The following is a 20,731-nucleotide window of genomic DNA, read 5'->3' on the forward strand; positions in this document are numbered from 1 at the left end:
AAATATAACAATTTTTTGCTGGAGTCTTTAGGATTTCCTATATGTAAAATCATGTCATCTGAAAATAGAGGCAATTTTATTTCTTTCTTTCTAATTATGATTAATTATCTTTTATTCTTTCTTGCCTGATTTCTCCGGCATGATCATTCTTGAAGAATGTTTCATGTGTTGCCCTTGAGCACTTGAGAATGTGTATTCTGCTGCTGTTGAATGGTATGCTCTGTACAAGGTCTAACAATTAAGTTCGTGAACTCATCCTAGAAAAAGTGCTACATACCTCATTGCTGAATATCACTACGGTCGCCTTTGAAGTACTCCCCTTGGGAAGCTATGCACTGTCACCAATGCCTAGTCCACCCTTCAAAGCAATTTGGTACTCTTTTTTCTGGAATGGCCATCAGAGCTATCGTCATATTACCCTTGATGTCCTGATTGTCCTCAAAAGGTCTTCCTTTCAATATTTCCTTTCTCTTCGGGTAAAGAAAGAAGTCATTGGGAGCCAGATCAGGTGAGTAGGGAGGGTGTTCCAATACAGTTATTTATTTACTGGCTAAAAACTCTCTCACAGACTGTGCTGTGTGAGCTGGTGCATTGTGGTGATGCAAGAGCCATGAATTGTTGACAAAAAGTTCAGGTCGTTTTCATCTAACTTTTTGATGCAGCCTTTTCAGTACTTCCAAATAGTAATGTTGGTTAACTATTTGTCCAGTTGGTACAAATTCATAACGAATAATCTCTGATATCAAAAAAAGTTAACAACATCGTTGCAACAAGTTCACAAACTTAATTGTCAGACCTCTAAATGTCTTTTAGATTTATCTGGTCTAATATGGAATTTAAGTCCAACGTTCTCTTTGATTTTCTGTCTAGGTGGTCTATCAATTGTTGAAAATGAGGCATTGGAATCCCCTACTGTTATTGTATGGCTTCCTATTTTTCTTTTCAGATCTGTTAATCTTTACTATATATATTTAGGTGCTCCAATGCCGGGTGCATAAATATTTATAATTGTTCTACTCTCTTGATGAATTGACTCCTTAATCACTATGTAATGGCCTTTTTTTCTCTCATTACAGTATTTGGCTTAAAGTCCGTTTTGTCTGATATAGCTACCTCTGCTTTCTTTTGATTTTCATTTGCATGAAATATCTTTTCCCATCACTTTACTTTCAGTTTATGTGTATTCTTTAAGCTGAAGTGAATCTCTTGTAGGCAGCATATAGGTAGGTCTTATTTTTTATTCACTCAACCATTTTATGTCTTTTGATTAGACAATCTATCTCATTTACACTTACGTAAAAAATAAAATAAATTAAAAATAATTATTGGTAGGTATGAACTTACTACTGCGGTTTTGTTAATCATTTCTGGATGTTTTGTAGTTCCTTTCTTCCTCTTCTGTCTTCTTCCTTTGTGATTTGATAATTTTCTGTATTAGTGTGCTTTGATTCCTTTCTCTTTATCTTTTGTGTATCTAGTATAAGTTTTTGCGTGGTGGTTACCGTGAGGCTTACATAAGACATCTTGGGGTTATAACAGTCTATTTTAAGCTGATAACAACTTAACTTCAAATCTATACAAAACTCTACATTTTATACTCCCTTCCCCACATTTTATTTATTTGATGTCACAATTTTCATCCATTTATATTGTGTATCCATTACCAAATCATTGTAGTTATACTTACTGTTATTTCTTTTGTCTTTTAATCTTTATATTAGAGTTATAAGTGGTTTACCCACCTCTATTATAACATTAGAGTTCTCTGAATTTAATGATATATTTACCCTTACCAGTGAATTTTATACTTTCATATGTTTTCATGTTAGTAATTATCATCCTTTTGTTTCAGCATGAAGAACTCCCTTTAACATTTCTTGTAAGGTAGGGCTGGTATTGTTGAATTTCTTCAACTTTTGTTTGTCTGGAAACTTACTTCTTCTTCAATTCTGAAGGATAACTTTGTCAGGTAGAGTACTCTTGGTTGGCATCTTCTTTTCTTTCAGCACTTTAAATATATCATCCCACTCCCGGATAGCCTTCAGAGTCTCTGCTGAAAAATCTGCTCATAGATAAAAACCTCATTGGCTTTTATAGCTAGATGTTTTGGGGCTTGACCCTCAAAGTGGGACTTTTTAAAAGTTGAGATGATAGATGTGCAGCCCAAACCCTTCACTCCTCAGGAAAGGGTTTACTCCAGAGTTGAGGGTTTCCTCCCAATCATATGGTGTTGTGGAAGGGGTGGGTTTTATAGCCAGAATAAGTCTCCATCTTTCCTACCCATTTCCATAGGGGTATTTTCTCATTTGCCTGATGTGTAGGAGTCACTCAGTTTCTGGATTTCTCCCAGAAGAAATTGCTCTATGTATACCTGTGGGAGAAGGGAAGTATAGGAGACTCCTACAGTGTTTCCACGAAAATAAGACCTAACCAGACCACCTTATATATAAGACCCAGTATTATATTGTATTGTATTATATTATATTATATTATATTATATTATATTATATTATATTATATTATATTATAAGACCTGGTCTTATATTATATTAAAATAAGACCGGGTCTTATATTAATTTTTGTTCCAAAAGACACATTAGAGCTGATGGGCCGGCTAGGTCTTATTTTTGGGGAAACACAGTATGTCACCATCTTGGTTCGTCCTCTAAATTTGTATGTTATTAATTTTAAAAAGCATTATTTAACTCACAAGAAAGCACAAAGGTGTTTGTTTTTGTAGAAGCTGACAAGCTGATTCAAAACATATAGAGAGAATTGAAAATGACTAATATTAGTTGTTATCAGCCTAATAATATTATAATATTTTAAAAGAAGAACAAATTTTTAAAAAGAAGAAAAATTTAAAGAAGTAGAGGAATTACACTATTTGATTTTAAGTCTTAGTATAAAGATACAGTAAGTGAAACAATGTAAGTATAGACATAGATCAGTAGAACAGAGAATTTAGAATTAGACCCATGTATTTATAGCCAATTGATTTTTTGACAGGGACCCAGATAATTCAAAGAGCATGATCTTTTTAAGAAATCATGCTGGAACAACTAGATATTTATGTGAAATATAGATATCTATCCTTACCTCACGCCATATGCAAAAATTTACTCAAAATTAGTCATACACATAATTATAAGAGTTAAAACTATAAAACATCTAAAATAAAATATAGCAAAACATACTGCAACACTGTGGTAGGCAAAGATTTTGTAGATTGAAGAAGGGGCTATAAAAATAACCAGGTATATTAGAAAAAGAAAATATAATTTCTGAAAATGAAAAAATATACTTATTGAAATTTTTAAAAATCTCAATGGATGGGTAATACAAATTAGATATAGATAAAAGAGAATTGGTAACTTAGACAACATGGCTGAAAAAAATTACATAGACAGTGTCAGAGAGAGACAAGTGATGAGGAAGGGAAAATGAAATAAGGAAGGCAAGTTCTAAATAAATCCAAAGGAAGACAAGAAAGGATGAAAAACAAATAAAGTGTGAAAGAAATTTTACCACCTATTCTACCATTTCCAATTCCACCCCTTTATAATGCCCAACTTTTCCTTTCTACCAAGATATAGTAACTTGAATGGGGTAGCTTGGTCCTGTTGACAATCACACACCTCTTTCCCCATCTCACACAGGAAGATCTTTAAAAACAGGTGATGTAGAGGGAAAAGGATAATACTTGCTTCCCCTAGATATCTTTCTCTCTAGTTTGGAAACATACCTTCTGACTTAAGTGGCATAGGGAGATGGAAGCCTGGGAAAGAACTCGCTGGGCTATAGTTGCAGGACTAACCACAGAGCCATCTGGGGTTGGGGTGTGGGTACATTGGGCAGAAGGGCTTTTACGTTTTATTATACAGCTTCATTAACCACATGGTGGATGATCATTGAGTTCTCAAGATGGTAATGATGAAAATGGCTCCTACCGATCTTAGAGGAAGTCGCTGTTTGAGAAGAGCACAGCACACGGGTAGTCAATAAATTCACATTAAATTCAACTTCCTTAAGTCTCCATATATTTTACATCACACTCAGGTTTACTTCTCTCCAAATTTTTCCTTTCAGGAAAAGAGAAAAGATGAAAGCGGGAAGGGAAAATTGAGAAAGAAAATCTTAAGTAAATTTTGGTCAGTGACTATGAGGAAGAATCATAATAGAGCTAGAGAGAAAAAAAATATGGTCAAACAGGAGCCAAGACTTTAAGTGCATCTAGAGGTTGCAATTATGGAAGGAATAGGACTCCCCAGGGTGGCTGTTTGCATACAAATTTGGGTAGGCTTTATATAGGAGCAAAAGCACAGGAAGAAACGTCTGAGCCCGAGCTCACCACATCAATTTCCACCATTTGCCTACCAGCCCAGCCCATCCTTCCAGCCCTGGCAGGAAAAGCTTGGCCTTCATGAGTCATGGTCCAAAAGTCTTGGCCCAAGAAGGAGGGGCTCACATGCGTCTCAACCCATGCCCACATTTTCTTTCTCTGTAGAGAGGCTCTCAGCCCCCAGCGCTGGCAATTCTCTCACTTGGGAAACACAAAAGTCCTATTTCCATTTCACAAGGTCTCTGCTTTCCACAGGAAGGGCAAACATTTTCACCATCAATTTCTCAGGCTTTGACCAGCATGGGGTGGACCCTGTTGCCTTCCAAGCAGTGTTTGACAGAAAGGCCTTCCATCCAGTCATCAACTACAGCATCCCCACTCAGGTCAACATCTCCTTCACCCTGTCTGCCATCCTGGATGTGGTGAGTTCTGACTCCTACATTCTTTCCATAGGCTGCTAATAGGAAACAAGGAGTCTTTTTTCTTTTTTCATAATATTTTATTTTCAATTACAGCTGACATACAACATTACATTAGTTTCAGGTGTACAACATAATGATTACAAAGTGATCACCCCGATACATCTAGTACCCATTTGATACCATACATAAATATTACAATATTACTGACTATATTCCCTATGTTATACTTTACATCCCTATAACTATTTTGTAACTACCAATTTGTACTTCCTAATCCCTCCCCCCTTTCCACCCATCCCCCCAACCCTCTTACCATCTAGCAACCATCAAAATACTATTTGTACGAGTTTGTTTTATTTGTTCATTTATTTTGTTTTTTAGATTCCACATATAAGTGAAATCATGTGGTATTTGTCTTTTTTTTACTTATTTCACTTAGCATAATACCCTCTAGTTCCATCCATGTTGTTGCAGATGGCAAGATTTCATTCTTTGTTATGGCTAAGTAATATCCCATTGTATATATGTACCATTTCTTCTTTATCCATTCATCTATTGATGAACACCCAAGTTTCCTCCATATCTTGGCTATTATAAATAATGTTTTAATGAACATATGGATGTACATGCCTTTTCGAATTAGCATCTTGGGTTTCTTCAGATAAATACACAGAAGTGGAATTACTGAGTCCTTCTTTGTCTCTTGTAATAGCTTTTGTTTTAAAGTCTATTTTGTCTGGTATAAGTATTGCTACCCAGCTTTTGTTTGTTTGTTTCTATTTTCATGAAATATCTTTTTCCATCCCTTTGCTTTCAGTCTGTGTGTGTCTTTCGATCTGAAGTGAGTCTCTTGTAGGTAGCATATGTAAGGGTCTTGTTTTCTTATCCATTCAGCCACCCCATGTCTTTTGATTGGAGCATTTAATCCATTTACATTTAAAGTAATTGTTGATAGATATGCAGTTATTGCCATTTTATTATTTGTATTTTTTATCCTTTTTATTTTATTTTATTTTTCTTCTTAAAGAAATCTCTTTAACATTTCTTGTAATATTGGTTTGGTGGCGATGAACTCCTTTAGTTTTTCTTGTCTGGGAAACCCTTTATCTGTCCTTTGATTCTAAATGATAGCTTTGTCTACAGCCATACCACCCTGAACGCGCCCAATCTCATCTAAATGATAGCTTTGCTGGGTAGAGTAGTCTTGATTGTAGGAGAACAAAGAGTGCTCAGCCTGTTCACTCAACATTGCACTGGTCCAGTGGTAAGCAATGAGTCCCCTGAATGGATTTTGTAGAAGTTAAATGTTCATTCTATGGAGTGGAGAGACATGAAGGGGAATGCTGCAGTGACATTTCTTCAGAGAACACTTGTCCTGAGTCCTGCCCTTTTGGGAATATTCTCTAAAGAAAAACATATTCCAAATGAGCCCCCATGATATTTATTTTCCTACAATTACCATGCAAACTGCATTTTTCTGACCTACCTTTCTTTTGGAACTTGTGATTGAAAAGCCGAATTGTCACATGGGACCACTTAGGAAACAAGGGTGGGAGGTAGAGTAGGACCTGATTTCATGGCATTAATCACCCTGAATGGGGATTTTTTTTTTTAAATCAGATGTACAACTTCAGCTGCTGATGTCATTTCTGTGGTTAAAGTTGGTATGTAAGTTCAGCTTTCTTCTCTTTTTCTCCTTCACCTCCCCTCCTTTTTTTCCCCTGGCTTTGTTTGCAAAAAATCACATCTGTTGAAATTGACAGTGCCCAAGGGAATGGACACATCCAACCAGAATGGGACCAGTGCTGGGACCAATAGTTTTCTGGGCTGCCAATCATCTTTGCAAGATGTAGATGGAAAATACAGGAAGAAGGAAGGCGGTATAGTTGGAAGTCCCCAAGGAGGCTTCAGGGCCCAAGTGTATCCAGCACCCAGCTTAAGGTTTCCCTGAGTGGGAAGTGAAAGGCAGTAAGACTTTGTTAATAAGAAGGGGAAATGTTATCACCAAGATAAGAAGAAAATCAGAGTTCAAAAGAAAATGAGCTCCAAAAAGCAACATACATAACAATGTGCACAGTGTGATTTTATCTGTGTAAATAAAAATGAATGCTGAAATATGTATTAATTTTTCTAGAATGATACACAAGAAACTGTTAATAATGGGAGTGAGTTGGGGATATGGACTGAGTTGGAAAGAATGTAAGAGGGAGATGACTGCTTTTTATGTTATATATTTCTGGAATGGTTGAAGTTTATCATATATCCTTAGTATGTAGTACATACATTTAGAAAAAATACATACAAACATATCTATTTTTAAGGGAATGGAAAGGCAGGTGATGCTGACATAAACTAGCTCCAGGTTTCAGACACAATCATCATTCTGTGCCCTGTGCTCTAGACCTGGAATAACCCATTCCTCAGCTGGGACCTCGCAGAATGTGGTCATATCAGTAAACTCACTGTGACCAAGAACCTGTGTCTCCCAGACATCTTCATCGTGGAATCGTGGGTATCGGGGCTGGGAGGAAAGGCCCTTCTGCAAGGAGCAGGCCAGGGCAGTGCAGGGCAAACCCATTCCATGGGGCCACTAAAAGCTTATTTCAGAGAAGAGCACAATCACAGCTCATCAACTTCTCCCCTAGAATGGGAAAGTGGTGGGCGCAAAAGATGGCAGAGTGACTATATTGAGCAACACTGAGAAGTCCCACCTTAAGAGAGAAACTTAAACTGATGTGAAACCCAGAGCATTTGCCTCCCTCCCTTCCTGCCACCTACATGCATGTGTATCAGATCCCAGAAGGCCTCTCTGCATACGTGACTCGTGACAGTCACATTGTGTATCGCAAACCCATGCGGGTGACGAGCATCTGTAGGCCGGACATCTTCTACCTCCCCTTCGACCAGCAGAACTGCACACTCACCTTTAGCTCTTTCTTCTACACAGCTGTGTGACAGTGGGGGCTCTGGGATGTGGTAAAATAAAACCAACCAGCTGGGCAGTAAAATCTTACTCATAGGCAAAGTCATTTTTTTTAAACGCATAAAAAGGGACAGTGGCGTATTTGCTCACTGGAAGTGTGTAAATGGTGGGATGGGGGACTTAGGCCGGGACAAGACTTCCTGAGAAAGCCCAGAATTGAAAGGAGACAATTGAGCAATAAGGAAGTGATGGTATAGGGCAATCTGAAAAACAGTAGCTAACGCAGTTTTCTAATTCATCTCTCTGAGCACTGCATAGAGAGAGCAGGTGCTGAACAGATATGTGTTGAAGGAATGTTTATTTCCCCTGCAGTGGAAAACACAGTGCCGGGCATGGACGAGGAAGTGCAGGAGACAGCAGACACCCACGTGACGTTATCGGCATACAAGGGCAGTGGGAGCTCCTGGGCATCAACAAAGCCACCTGAAGATGTCTGAGGACTCCAGTCTTTTTGACCAGATGATGTTCTATGTAAGTCCAGAGATTCTAGCATGGCTGTCTGTCCCCCAGATCTCCATCATGAGACCCTTCTAAGTCCCTGAGCCTCTCACTTCTTGCCCCAAGACCAGAAAGCCCCTGGGCACCATAACCCTCACAAGCCTTCCTCTCTTCTGAGTCCGCCAAAGCAGCCCCTTTTCTGAACCTACCAGCTCTGACCTAGGTTTTCTTGGGTGGGTACGGTGGAGTCTTCTTAGTCATATTAAAGCTACTTCTCATCATCCAGCCCCAGAACGAGCCCCTACTGGGATGAGGACACCAAAGAAGGAAGGGGCTGGAACCATCCCTAGGTCCCCCTTCAGTTCTAGCATCACCTGACTCGCTGCTCTCTCCTCCCCACCAGGTGGCCATCAGGCGCAGGTCCAGACTCTGCATCATAAACCTTCTGGTGCCCAGTAGCTTTCTGGTTGCCATTGATGCCCTCAGCTTCCACCTGCCAGCAGAAAGCAAGTATCGTGCCCCATTCAAGATAACCCTTCTTCAGGGCTACAATGTCTTCCTGCTCGTGATGAATGAACTACTCCCTGCCAGTGGCACCCTCCTCATCAGTAGGTACCCCTCCCCCAACAGTTGGAAAATGAAAAAATAAAGGAGGCAGGGTTGGTGGGTGACCTGGCAGACTCGCTGAGCAGATAAGGGAAAAAGGAGAAAGAAGTCATCATAGAAAGGGTTTTCTGTGTGAGACAGAAAACAATGTGTGTGTGAGGAGAGGGGCAGGTGGTGGTGGTTTTCCCAGACCTGCTTCGCTCAGACGTGCTCCTTATCCCCGCCCCCGCTGTCTCCTTCGCCCTGTGCCGGTCGTTGATGATGCTCAGCCTGCTGGAGACCATCTTCATCACTTACCTGCTCCACTGGGCCACCATCCAGCTTCCACCCATAACTCAGTGGCTCCACTCTCTGCTCCTTGACTGCACCAACCCAAGGATATGCTGCCCCCCTGCGCTCTGGAAGGAGATTGCAGGCCTGAGCCTCAATTCCATTCACCGGCCTGGTAAGGGAAGTCAGCTCTACCCACACTCTCTCAACCTCCCCATCCCTCCACTTCTCTAATCCTGTCTCCTTCCCACTTCATGGCTGAGTCTCTGTCCTCTCCACAGGCCTGAAAGAGCCAAAGGAGTTGGTAGAGAAAGAGGTGAGACCCAGAGAAGCAGAGCTAAATGAGGGCTCAGGATTGACAGAGCCCAGCTAACTGACCTGTGGATACAGTTCGGCCACATGGTGGACACCCTGCTCTTCTGCCTCTAGCTGCTTTTCTTAGCCTCCGCCATCACCACGGTCATCGTCCTCTGGAACACCTAAGAGCCGAGTTCTAATGTGCCAGAGCACCTCAGTGTTTGGGTTTCCTCAGCCTCGACTGACAATCCCAGACTCCGTTCCTCTGCTCCCGTCTGCACACACAGTCTCAAAGGTGCCCATGATTTCTGCTCCGGCCCTCCCTGGGCTTAAATAGAACCACTGATGGTTCTCTCAGAAACAAGAAATAGTTCCCCAGTAGAATGCAAATGGTGCAGACATAGAGTTATTATATGACCTAGCAATTGGACATAGAGTTACTATATGACCTAGCAATTCCATCTCTACATATAGACCCAAAAGGAATAAAAATATATGTCCACGTAAAAACTTGTTTCCAAATGTTCAGAGCAGCATTGTTCATAATAGCTAAAAAGTGACAATAAAATAAATGTCTATAAACTAATGAATGGACAAATAAAATATTATATTAATAATTATATAAATAAAGTAAATAATTACATAAATAAAATCTTATACAATGAAATATTATTTGGCCATGAAGAGGCATGAAGCACTGATATAAGCTACAACATGGATGAACCTTGAAAATGTGCTAAATAAAAGAAAAGCCCGTCACAAAAGACTGCATATTATATAATCCCACTGATATGAAATGTCCAGAATATGCAAATCTATAAATATAGAAAGTAAATTAGTGGTTGCCTAAGACTTGGTGGGGGAAAGGGCAGGTGAACGAGAAATGACTGCTAATGGGTATAGGATTTGGGGGGAGAGTATGAAAATATTCTGAAATTAGACTGTGAGGATAGTTGCATAACTGTAAATATACTAAAGACCATTGATGTGTGTGCTTTAAATGGGTGAATTTTATGGTATGTAAATTATATCTCAATAAAGTTATTAAACAACAAAAATAAATAAATAACCTCACCACAAAATTCTCTCTGCTCACCTGCTTATTCTCTTATTCCACTGCTCCCTACTGCCACCTCCCTGACTCTCTGATTCATAGATCCATATAGTCAACCTTCATCAGTGTCTGCCCCTATCCTCCTGCATCACTGATGAGTCACCAGGGGCTCATGGACCTCAGCTCCCCACTCACCTGTCAGCTCTTCATGCTTCTTTGATGTTGCTATCACTACAGCTTCAGCTCAGACATAGCTTCCACCATCTCTAACTATGTGAAACCCTCACAGCCAGACTGTTTCAGGGCTCCTTGATAGAAGATGGGGATTCGGACATTATCTGAATTATCTGGAATTAAAACGAGTAGTTCCCAGAGCCTTGGACTATTTCACGTGGGGATGGAGGCGGTTGGAGTAATGCAATGAAGAACAGCAGCCCTGCTTCACTTTCTATAATTGAAGATGAAATACAGGGCCAGGGTAGCTGATAACGCCTCCTGGTCAGCTGGCAGGTAGAGCTCCTGTACATGCAGCATGCCATTGGCTTAAATGAGAGCTTCTATGGACTGTACAGTCATCTGGTCCCTAGAACAGCAACATGGAATGAATGAAGGAATGAGTGAAGCATTCATTCATTCATTTATCCAATCTTTACTGAGTGCTTACTTATATGCTAGACATTTCTTCTAAGTGCTGGGGAAATGGCAATGGATAAGACAGATAGGAGACTGATTTTCTAAAGTAACAAACTAAATAAGATGATTTCATACATTGATAATTGTTCTGAAGAAAATAAAACAGGGTAATAGGATTGAGAATGACATACAGATTAACAGGATATGCCAGGAAGGCCTCTCTAAGAAAGGGACATTTGTGCCAGCCCAGAAATGAATGATGGAATAATGATGAGATATGCTCTGGGATATCATACTCATGTATCCATAGGGGAGGTTGGGATGAAACATAATAGGCACTACATTTATAGAAAAGATCTGGATAACCAGGATCTTTGGATGAGCAAGGTGAGAAATTGGAGAGTCCCATGTTGGTTATTTTGTTGCTATTGTATAATATTTAAGAATTGTGAGAGGGTAAGCATTTATAATCCACTCAAAGGTTTTAGAACAGTATCTTTCAAACAGTTTTGATCACAGAATCTATTTTACTAACCCATACACGCAAAGCAAGATAATAAAGTCAATCCAAAAAATTTTTGGCAAAATAATTATAAACATAATGATTTAACTTCATTTTCAAGAAGATAGTTAACGTTATACCTAATTTATTAAAATGGATAAACAATCTTTACAAAGAAAAAATATTGAGACATGACATATAATAATCCTGACTATATATCATGGATATAGATACCCAAGCTTATTGTAAGAATATGCCAAAAACCTATCAAGAATATTAAGTAAAGAGATTCAGTAAGTCTTGAGTAACTCCTAAACATCTGTTTACTAAACTACAGTTTAACTATATCTGTATATTGATTAAACTACAGTTAAACTATAGATCAGTGACATCAATCCTAAGTTGAAGCCTAGAAGATACTATCTTCAAATTAAAGAAGTAAAAATGTGGCCATATTAACATTAAAAAGAAATAATAACTGAAATTACGACCAAAGACTGCAACTACTCGATCAAAAGCTCTGCTGCCCTCTCCTGGAGGTCGATGCCCTATGATTCAATTCTGGCTCAAAGGAAAAAGAGGACACACACAGAACCCCTAGACTTACTTTTGCTTTTCCTTTCTTCCTTCCTTCTTCCCTCCCTCCCTCCCTCATTTCCTTCTTTCTTTCCTTCTTTCCTTCCTTCCTTTCTTCCTTCCTCCCTTCTTTCCTTCCTTCCTTCCTTCCTTCCTTCCTTCCTTCCTTCCTTCCTTTAAAAACATTATTTAAAATTCACGTAAATTTTTCAAAACTAGTGCAAAGAGCCCCTGTGTACCCTTCACCCAGATTTCCAATTGAAGTCTGACAATTAAGTTCGCGAACTTGCCACCATGTGCTTACATTGGCCGTACTATACAAACAGCTCGGAAAGGTTTCATAACCTTGGTATATCAGTGTCTCACAGCTGTGTTCGTGTCGACGTGTGGCGGTGTCTTGCTGAGTGGCGTTCATTATTGTTGCGTGTTTTTGTGTGCCGTCACAAGAATGTCTGAGCTTGAATTAGAGCAAGAAACAAACATTAAATTTCCTGTTAAACTTGGCAAGAGTGGAAGTGAAATCAGGGACATGTTAGTCCACGTTTATGGGGATAATGCCATGAAGAAAAGGGCAGTGTACAAATGGATTAAACATTTTTCTGAGGGGAGAGAATATGTCACTGATGAAGAGAGGTCAGGGCGGCCAGTAACAAGCAGAACTGATGAAAATATTGCAAAAATTTGTCAAATTGTGCGTCAAAATTGTCAGCTGACTGTGAGAAGCATAGCAGACCAAGTCAACATCGATAGAGAAACAGCTAATTGAAAATCTTGGCATGAGAAATGTGTGCAAAAATGGTCCCGATGGGGCAGCCAGACCGCTCAGTTGGTTAGAGTACAGGCTCTGAATGAGAGGGTTGCTGGTTTGATTCCCACATGGGCCAGTGAGCTGCTCCCTCCACAACTAGATTGAAGGACAACTACTTGGAGCTGATGGGCCCTGGAGAAACACACTGTCCCCCAATATTCCCCAATAAAATTTTTTTTAAAAAATGGTCCTGAAGGAGCTCACCAATGAACAAAAACAAAGGAGAGTTGAAGTTTGCCAAGACCTTTCGGAGAGGCAACACGATGTTTTGGGCCATATTATCACTGGTGTTGAAATATGGGTTTACCAATATGACCCTGAAACAAAGCGTTAAAGTGCACAATGGAAGTCAGCCAATGCTCCACAACCAAAAAAGTTCTGTCAGTCCAAATCAAGAGTCAAGACAATGTTGCTAACCTTTTTTGATATCAGAGCAATTATTCATTATGAATTTGTACCAACTGGACAGTTAACCAAGTTTACTATTTGGAAGTGCTGAAAAGCCTGTGTGGAAAAGTTAGATGAAAACAACCTGAACTTTTCGCCAACAATTCATGGCTCTTGCATCACGACAATGCACCAGCTCACACGGCATTGTCTGTAAGGAAGTTTTTAGACAGTAAACAAATAACTGTATTGGAACACCCTCCCTACTCACCTGATCTGGCCCCCAATGACTTCTTTCTTTACCCGAAGAGAAAGGAAATATTGAAAGGAAGACATTTTGATGACATTCAGGACATCCAGGGTAGTACGACGACAGCTCTGATGGCCAATCCAGAAAAAGAGTTCAAAAATTGCTTTGAAGCGTGGACTAGGCACTGGTGTCCTAAGGGGAAGTACTTCGAAGGGGAGTACTTCGAAGGTGACCGTAGTGATATTCAGCAATGATATTCAGCACTTTTTCTAGGATGAGTTCACGACACCCTTATTGTCAGACACCTCGTAATATTGTATATCAACTGTAATTGAAAAAAATTAAAAATATTTTTAAGAGTTTTTAATTTCCAAATAGATGGGGGTTTCTTAATTATATTTGTTATTGATTTCCAACTTAATCACACTGATTAGAAACCATGATTTGTGTTCATGCACGTCAAACTTTAATGTGCACATTGCTCTCCTCGGCATCTTGTCAAAATACAGATTCTGGCTCAGGACGGCTGGAGTGAGGCTGGAGCTTCTGCATTTCTCACAGGCTTTCCAGTGATGCTGCTGCTGCTCTACGGACCATACTTTTCATGGAAACAATCTATATGTACCAATTCCTTGAAATCTGTTGAGATTTGGTTTTTGTATAGTTAAGGTTCACAAACATTGCACAGGCATTTAGAAATAATGTGTATTGTCCGATTATTGGGTGCAGTGTTCTGCATAAACCCATTAGATCAATATGATTAATTGTGATATTTGTCTTCTGAATCCTTCTTCATTTATCTGTTTGAGCTATCAAATACTCAGATAAATATATTTGAAATATCTTGTTATAATGGTGGTTTATCAATTGTTTTTTATAGTTTCTTTAATTTTCACTTAGTATGTTTTGAAGCTTCATTTTTAGGCACATATATTTGAAATATTTTATCTTCCTGGTGAATTACAGTTTTATCATTATGAAGTGACCATTTCAATTTCTAGTAAAACTTACCAGCAGATTTGTTTGTGACAGCATGTGCCTGATGAATCTTTTTCCCTCTTTTACTTTCAGGTTTTCTGAGTCCTTATGTTTCAGGGGTGTTTCGTGTAAATCGTATATTGTTGAATTTTATTTCTTGGTCTAGTGTTTTCGTGAAAACCAAAAAGACCTTGGAATATTTTAACTCTAATCATCTCCTTTCTGACTTACATAAATAAGGAATTTAACACTTCCTTTTTTCAATCCCCCAATTTAGACATTGATATTATTTTATATCATCAATATTTGTTAGATTTACTCACACATTTACAATTTTCTTTACTAAACTTTCCACTCTGCACCTCAGACCTTTGTTCTGGAATTTTCTCAACTCTGCTTGAGGTATCTCTTTTAACAGTGCTGTTCAATATGCTGTTCAACATGGTGGAAATATTCTATATCTGACTGTCCAATATACTAGCTACTAGCCACATGTGCTTACTGAGCACTTGAAATATGGCAAATGTGACTGAATTACTGAATTTTTAGTTGTACCTAATTTTAATTTTAATAGTCATATGTGGTTAGTGGCTACTGCACTGGATAACTTTAGAAGTTCCATTAGTAAAGTTCTTTTGGTGACCAACTGTCTCTGTTTTCTAACCTGAAAATGTATTTATTTCACCCATGCACTTGAAAAATAATTACTCTGGGAAGACAATTCTAGGTTGACAATATTTTCTCTCAACTCTTTGAAGATATTACACCGTTATCTTCTGATTTCCATTATTGCTCTAGTGAAGTCAGTCTATTCCCCTTTAGAATATATCTATTTCCTCCCAGCTCTTTCTTTTTCTTTTTTTCTTTTTCTCTTTGGTGTTTTGCAGCTCTGCCACCAGTAAGCACCACAATGTTGCTAACATCCTCTGACCCAGACTCAGGACCCCCTTCCTGTCCAGGTGAGGAAGCTCTGCTTGTTTCTGCGGGTCAGCTCTTTAGAAGGAAGATCCCACAGCAGAATTCTTGGCATCTAGTGACCTGCTTGTACGGTGACCAACCATTCCAGTTTGCCAGGTATATAGGTATATAGGACTTTCAGTGCTAAAACAGGTATAGTCCTGAGCAAACAGTCAGTCATCCTACCTGCTTCCCCTCCTTCATACATAGCCCTTCCCCTCCTGGAGAACATATGTTCCTTGGGGGAAGCTGGATAAAGAGTAGATTAGGCACAGTGTCACAGTGTTCCCACAATTCTTGCTCCATCTGGATTCAAGATCCTGATATTCAGGCTGATACTTTTTTTTATCTTGGCAATGCTATTTCAGGAACCCTATTGGCTCTCTCTAGTCCAGCCCTATCCAGGAAGCTCAAGCTCTCTTTAAGAAGGCTAGTCTGTATACGTCTGGATATCAGAGTATCTAGCTCAAATTCTTTCCCACAGGGCTCCATTTACATCGTGGATATGGCTGGGCTCCTACTTTACACCGTTGGAACACCCTATATCCAAAGGTACCTGAATAGTCTGACGAGACAACTGGTGAATACGTTGGTGCACAGCACAGCAATGACCTCTAGGGGGTGATGTTGTCTAACTCCTCAATCTACCACTCCAGCACCTTATCAAGGCCCAGCCAAAGTATTTACTGTATGTTAGTGACTTTTTTTCCTCCCTTCTTCTCTTCCCTTAACGTTTTTGAGTGACGCTTCTCTTGAAAAGTTCAAACATGGTTTGACTGAGCTATAGAGAAATTTTAAAGGATGTTTTTTTTCCTGAATTCTCAGTCTAGAAATCAAAGAGGATTGTTATACCTCTGAAGATCAGGTGTGTCTTCAGAGATAATATTGAAGATTCCAGGGGAAAAAAAGAATAAAAAACAGAATGGGGGCCGGCCTGGTGGCTCAGGCGGTTAGAGCTCCATGCTCCTAACTCCGAAGACTGCCATGTTCGATTCCCACATGGGCCAGTGGGCTCTCAACCACAAGGTTGCCAGTTCAACTCCTCCAGTCCCGCAAGGGATGGTGGGCAGCGTTCCCTGCAACTAAAATTGAACATGACACCTTGAGCTGAGCTGCCGCTGAGCTCCCGGATGGCTCAGTTGGTTGGAATGTGTCCGCTCAACCACAAGGTTGCCGGTTTGACTCCCTCAAGGGATGTTGGGCTGTGCCCCCTGCAACTAGTAACGGCAACTGGACCTGGAGCTGAGCTGTGCCCTCCACAAGACTGAAAGGACAACAACTTGAAGCTGAACGGCACCCTCCACAACTAAGATTGAAAGGACAACAACTTAACTTGGAAAAAAGGCCTGGAAGTACACACTGTTCCCCAATAAAGTCCTGTTCCCCTCCCCCAATAAAATCTTAAAAAAAAAACACAAAAAAAAAAACAGAATGGGAGAAAACTCAGACCTTTAGTTCTTCTGTGATTCCCCAGCAAACTAGGACATGAACAATAAAAACCTCAGCTATCCCGTAATATATTTAGAACCTTCCACTTGCAGAACAACTCCAGACCCAAAAGTAATTTAAAAAATAACACTCATGGCACTGAATGATCACTAAGCAAAAACTGAACCTAGCTAAGAAGCACGGAAAGCCCTAAGATTTATGTTATTTACATTCAAAGTGCCCTGATCAATCAGTTTGATGCATGCAATCACCAGATCTTTGACTCTTTAGCAGTGCCTTAAAAAAGGCCAGATCATGTATCAAGAGTGCTTTGAAGAGGACATATCTACATTATTGTGACATCTTTATAGGAAAACCTGGAGAGGAAAAAAGTACCACTTGTAAATTAGAAGAAAACAAAGGAGAAAAGCTTCATGTCATTGGCTTTGGCAAGATTTCTTGGATATGACACCAAAAGTACTGGCAACAAAAGAAAAAAATGAATAAGTAAGACTCATCAAAATTTAAAACTTTTGTGCATCAGACACTATTAACAGTAAAAAGGCAATCCACAGAGAGGGAAAAAATATTTAGAAATCATATATCTGGGATTGATATGAGATTAATATACAAAATATATGAAGAATTATTACAAATCAACACCCCCCCAAAAAAATTTTTTTAATAGGCAAAGGACTTGAGTAGACATTTCTCCAAAGATGTTCTACAAATAGCCAATAAGCATGAAAAGCAATGAAAAGACGTTCAACATCACTATTCATTAGAAAAATGCAAATAAAACCCACAATGAGATACCACTTCATGCCCATTAGGATGGCTACCATAAAATAATTTTGTTTTTAACATAATCAATGTTGGTGAGAATGTGGAGAAATTGGAGCACTTGTGCATTGTTGGTGGGAATGTAAAATGGTATAGCCACTGTGGAAAATGTATGGTGATCCCTCAAAAAATTAAACATAGATTACCATATGATCCAGCAATTCTACTTCTGGATATATACCGCAAATAAGTGAAATCAAGAACTCAAACAGATATTTATACAGCCATGTTCACAATGCTTTAAACATGGAAGTAAGCCAAGCGTCCTTTGACAGATAAATGGATAAGCAAAATGTGATGTATACATACTATGAAATACTATTTAGCCTTAAAAAGGAAGGAAATGCGGACATATAATACAACATGGATAAACCTTCAAGATATTATGCAAAGTGAAATAAATTAGTCACAAAAGAACAAATATTATACGATTCCACTAATATGAGGTTTCTAGAGTAGTCAGATTCATGGAGACATATAGTAAGTAGAATGGTAGTTGCCAGGGCTGAGGAGAGAAGGGAATGGGGAATTACTGTTTAATTGGTACAGAGTTTCAGTTTTGCAACATGAAAGGAGTTCTATGGATGGATGGTGGTGATGGCAGCACAACAATTTGAATGTACTTAATGTTACTAAACTGTACACTTAAAAATGGTTTAAACAGTAAATTTTATTTTATGCATATTTTACCACAATTAAAAAACAAAACCAAAAAATCATGAGCCTCAGCTTGGAAGAGCTTGAAATCACTTTTATTTATTTGTCTAAAGTTGGTCAGACTCTCACTTACTAATAACAACCAGTCATTCATTCAGCAAATATCTATTGAGCATCTGCCCTGTGCCAGGTGCTCCTCTAGATACCTGGGAGACAGTAGTGAATAAAACAGACAGAAAACCTTGATTTTTCACAGAGCTTACATTCTAGACTGATTGATATTCAAGACTCATTTTGAAACCTTAATGCTGATATGCTTACAAAAAGAGCCAGAACTGACAGTTGACCAAAGAAATACAAATGGCCTTTTAACATATGAAAAGATGTCCAATCTCTGTCAAAACAAGAAAAATGCAAATTAAAACTACACGTTTCCCTCTATAGAGCAGAAAATCCAAACTGTTGACAACATACTCTGTTAGTTAGGCTGTAGGGAAACAGGCACTCTCCTACATTGCTGGTGTAAGGGCAAAAATAGCACATTTTCCATGGACAGCAATTAGGTAATAACACCATGAGTAATTAAACCTCATCAGACTTCCCAGGGAGTCCAAAAGAATATCTCCTGCCGTTGGAATTGTATCTGATTTGAACCACTGTACTTTAAGAAGGAATTCTAAGAAATAAGTACAAATATATAAAGATATCAGTAGGAGGATGCTTGTTGCAGCGTAATTAGTGATAGCAAAAACTGCAAAAAAATCTGAATGTCTGTCAATTGAGAAATAGTTGGATAAATAATAGTATACTCATACTACAGAATGGAATCATTGGAAATAGCTAGGTTTGCCTACATTCCACTATATATTAAATAAAAATTAAGTTGCAGTCAAAAATGCATCATCGTAATAACAGTTAATATTTAAATTGTGTTGACAATGTGTCAAATGTGTTCTAAGGACTTTTCACATATTATCTAATTTAATCCTCATAACAACCTTATGAGGTTAGGTACCATTATTATCCCATTTCAAAGATGAAGAAATCCAGGCGTAGAGAGATTGAATAATCTGCTCAATGTTAAACAGCTAGTAAATAACTATAGCCTGGAATGGAACGCAGGCACTCTAGCTCTGGAGTACCAGCATATAATCATATAGCATACTGTCTCTAAACATAAGTCTATGTTTGAATATGTGTGAATATACATATGTGCATGTATGTTTGAATATGTGTATATGGTGTGTGCATATTTAGGCACATAATATATCTATAAACCTAGATATATAAACTTAGGAGGACAACAGAAAGAATACCTACCAAATTACTAATATGATTATAATTTTTGGTGTTGAGTAGAATGAGAAAATTAGGGGAAGGGATTTTTATTTCTTTATGTAGTTTGTGTGTGATTATGTATTGGTGGTTTTCAGGATCTTTCCAGTAAGATTTTTTTCCCCAATTTTTTTACTGTGGTAAAATATACATAGCATAAAATTTACTATTTTAACCATTTTTAAGTGTACGGTTCAGTGACATTAAGTACATTCGCATTGTCTTGCTACCATCAGCATCATCCATCCACATAAGTCTTTCCATGTTGCAAAACTGAAACTCTATACCCATTAAATAATAACTCTCCATCTCATCCTCCCCTAGCCCCTGGCAACCACTGTTCTGTCTATATGAATCATACCTCATATAAGCAGAATCAAACAATATTTGTCTTTTTGTGACTGGCTTATTTCACTTAGCATAATATTCTCAAGTTACATTTATGATGTAGCATTTGTCAGAGTTTCCTTCCTTTTTAAGGCTGATCATATGCCATTGTATGTATACACCTCATTTTGTTTATCCACTCATCTGTCTGCGGACACTTGGATTGTTTCCATGTTTTAGCTATTGTGAATAATGCTGCTATGAACATGGGTGTATGAATATCTGTTTGAGTCCCTGCTTTCACTTATTTTGGGTATATACCCAGAAGTGGAATTGCTAGGTCATATGATAATTACATGTTTAATGTGTTGAAGAACCACTACACTGTTTTCCACAGTTGTTGTACCATTTTATATTCCCACCAACAATGCACAATCCACTTTCTCCACATTCTCACTAACACTTGGTATTTGTTGTTTTTTTATAGTAGCCATTCTAATGAGTATGAAGTGATATTTTATTGTACTTTTGACTTGCAATTCCCTAATAATCGGTGATGTTGAGCATCTTTTCACGTTCTTATTAGCCATTTGTATGTCTTCTTTGGAGAAATGTCTATTCAAATCCTTTGCCAATTT

At 38.6% G+C, this 20,731-nt stretch overlaps 1 protein-coding gene across 1 annotated transcript; it reads left to right on the forward strand.

Annotated features, from left to right (window-relative positions):
• Positions 1–3,332: 3,332 nt before the first annotated feature.
• Positions 3,333–9,544, forward strand: LOC148754765 (5-hydroxytryptamine receptor 3C-like). Its single transcript, XM_088794348.1, has 7 exons — positions 3,333–3,336; positions 4,598–4,764; positions 7,166–7,276; positions 8,589–8,793; positions 8,997–9,236; positions 9,343–9,377; positions 9,491–9,544. Exons 1-7 carry the CDS (start codon positions 3,333–3,335, stop codon positions 9,542–9,544), a joined length of 816 nt encoding a protein of 271 aa, XP_088650474.1.
• Positions 9,545–20,731: the final 11,187 nt, after the last annotated feature.

Source organism: Rhinolophus sinicus, chromosome 17, assembly GCF_057876585.1.
Source record: "Rhinolophus sinicus isolate RSI-liver-muscle chromosome 17, RSI-T2T, whole genome shotgun sequence".
NCBI lineage: Eukaryota > Metazoa > Chordata > Mammalia > Chiroptera > Rhinolophidae > Rhinolophus > Rhinolophus sinicus.

Excerpts from the sequence above, each read along its gene's own strand:
- LOC148754765 (XM_088794348.1), top strand. Across the intron at positions 4,765-7,165 it reads TGTCTGCCATCCTGGATGTG|ACCTGGAATAACCCATTCCT; the intron begins GTGAGTTCTGAC and ends CCTGTGCTCTAG. Across the intron at positions 7,277-8,588 it reads TCTTCATCGTGGAATCGTGG|GTGGCCATCAGGCGCAGGTC; the intron begins GTATCGGGGCTG and ends CCTCCCCACCAG.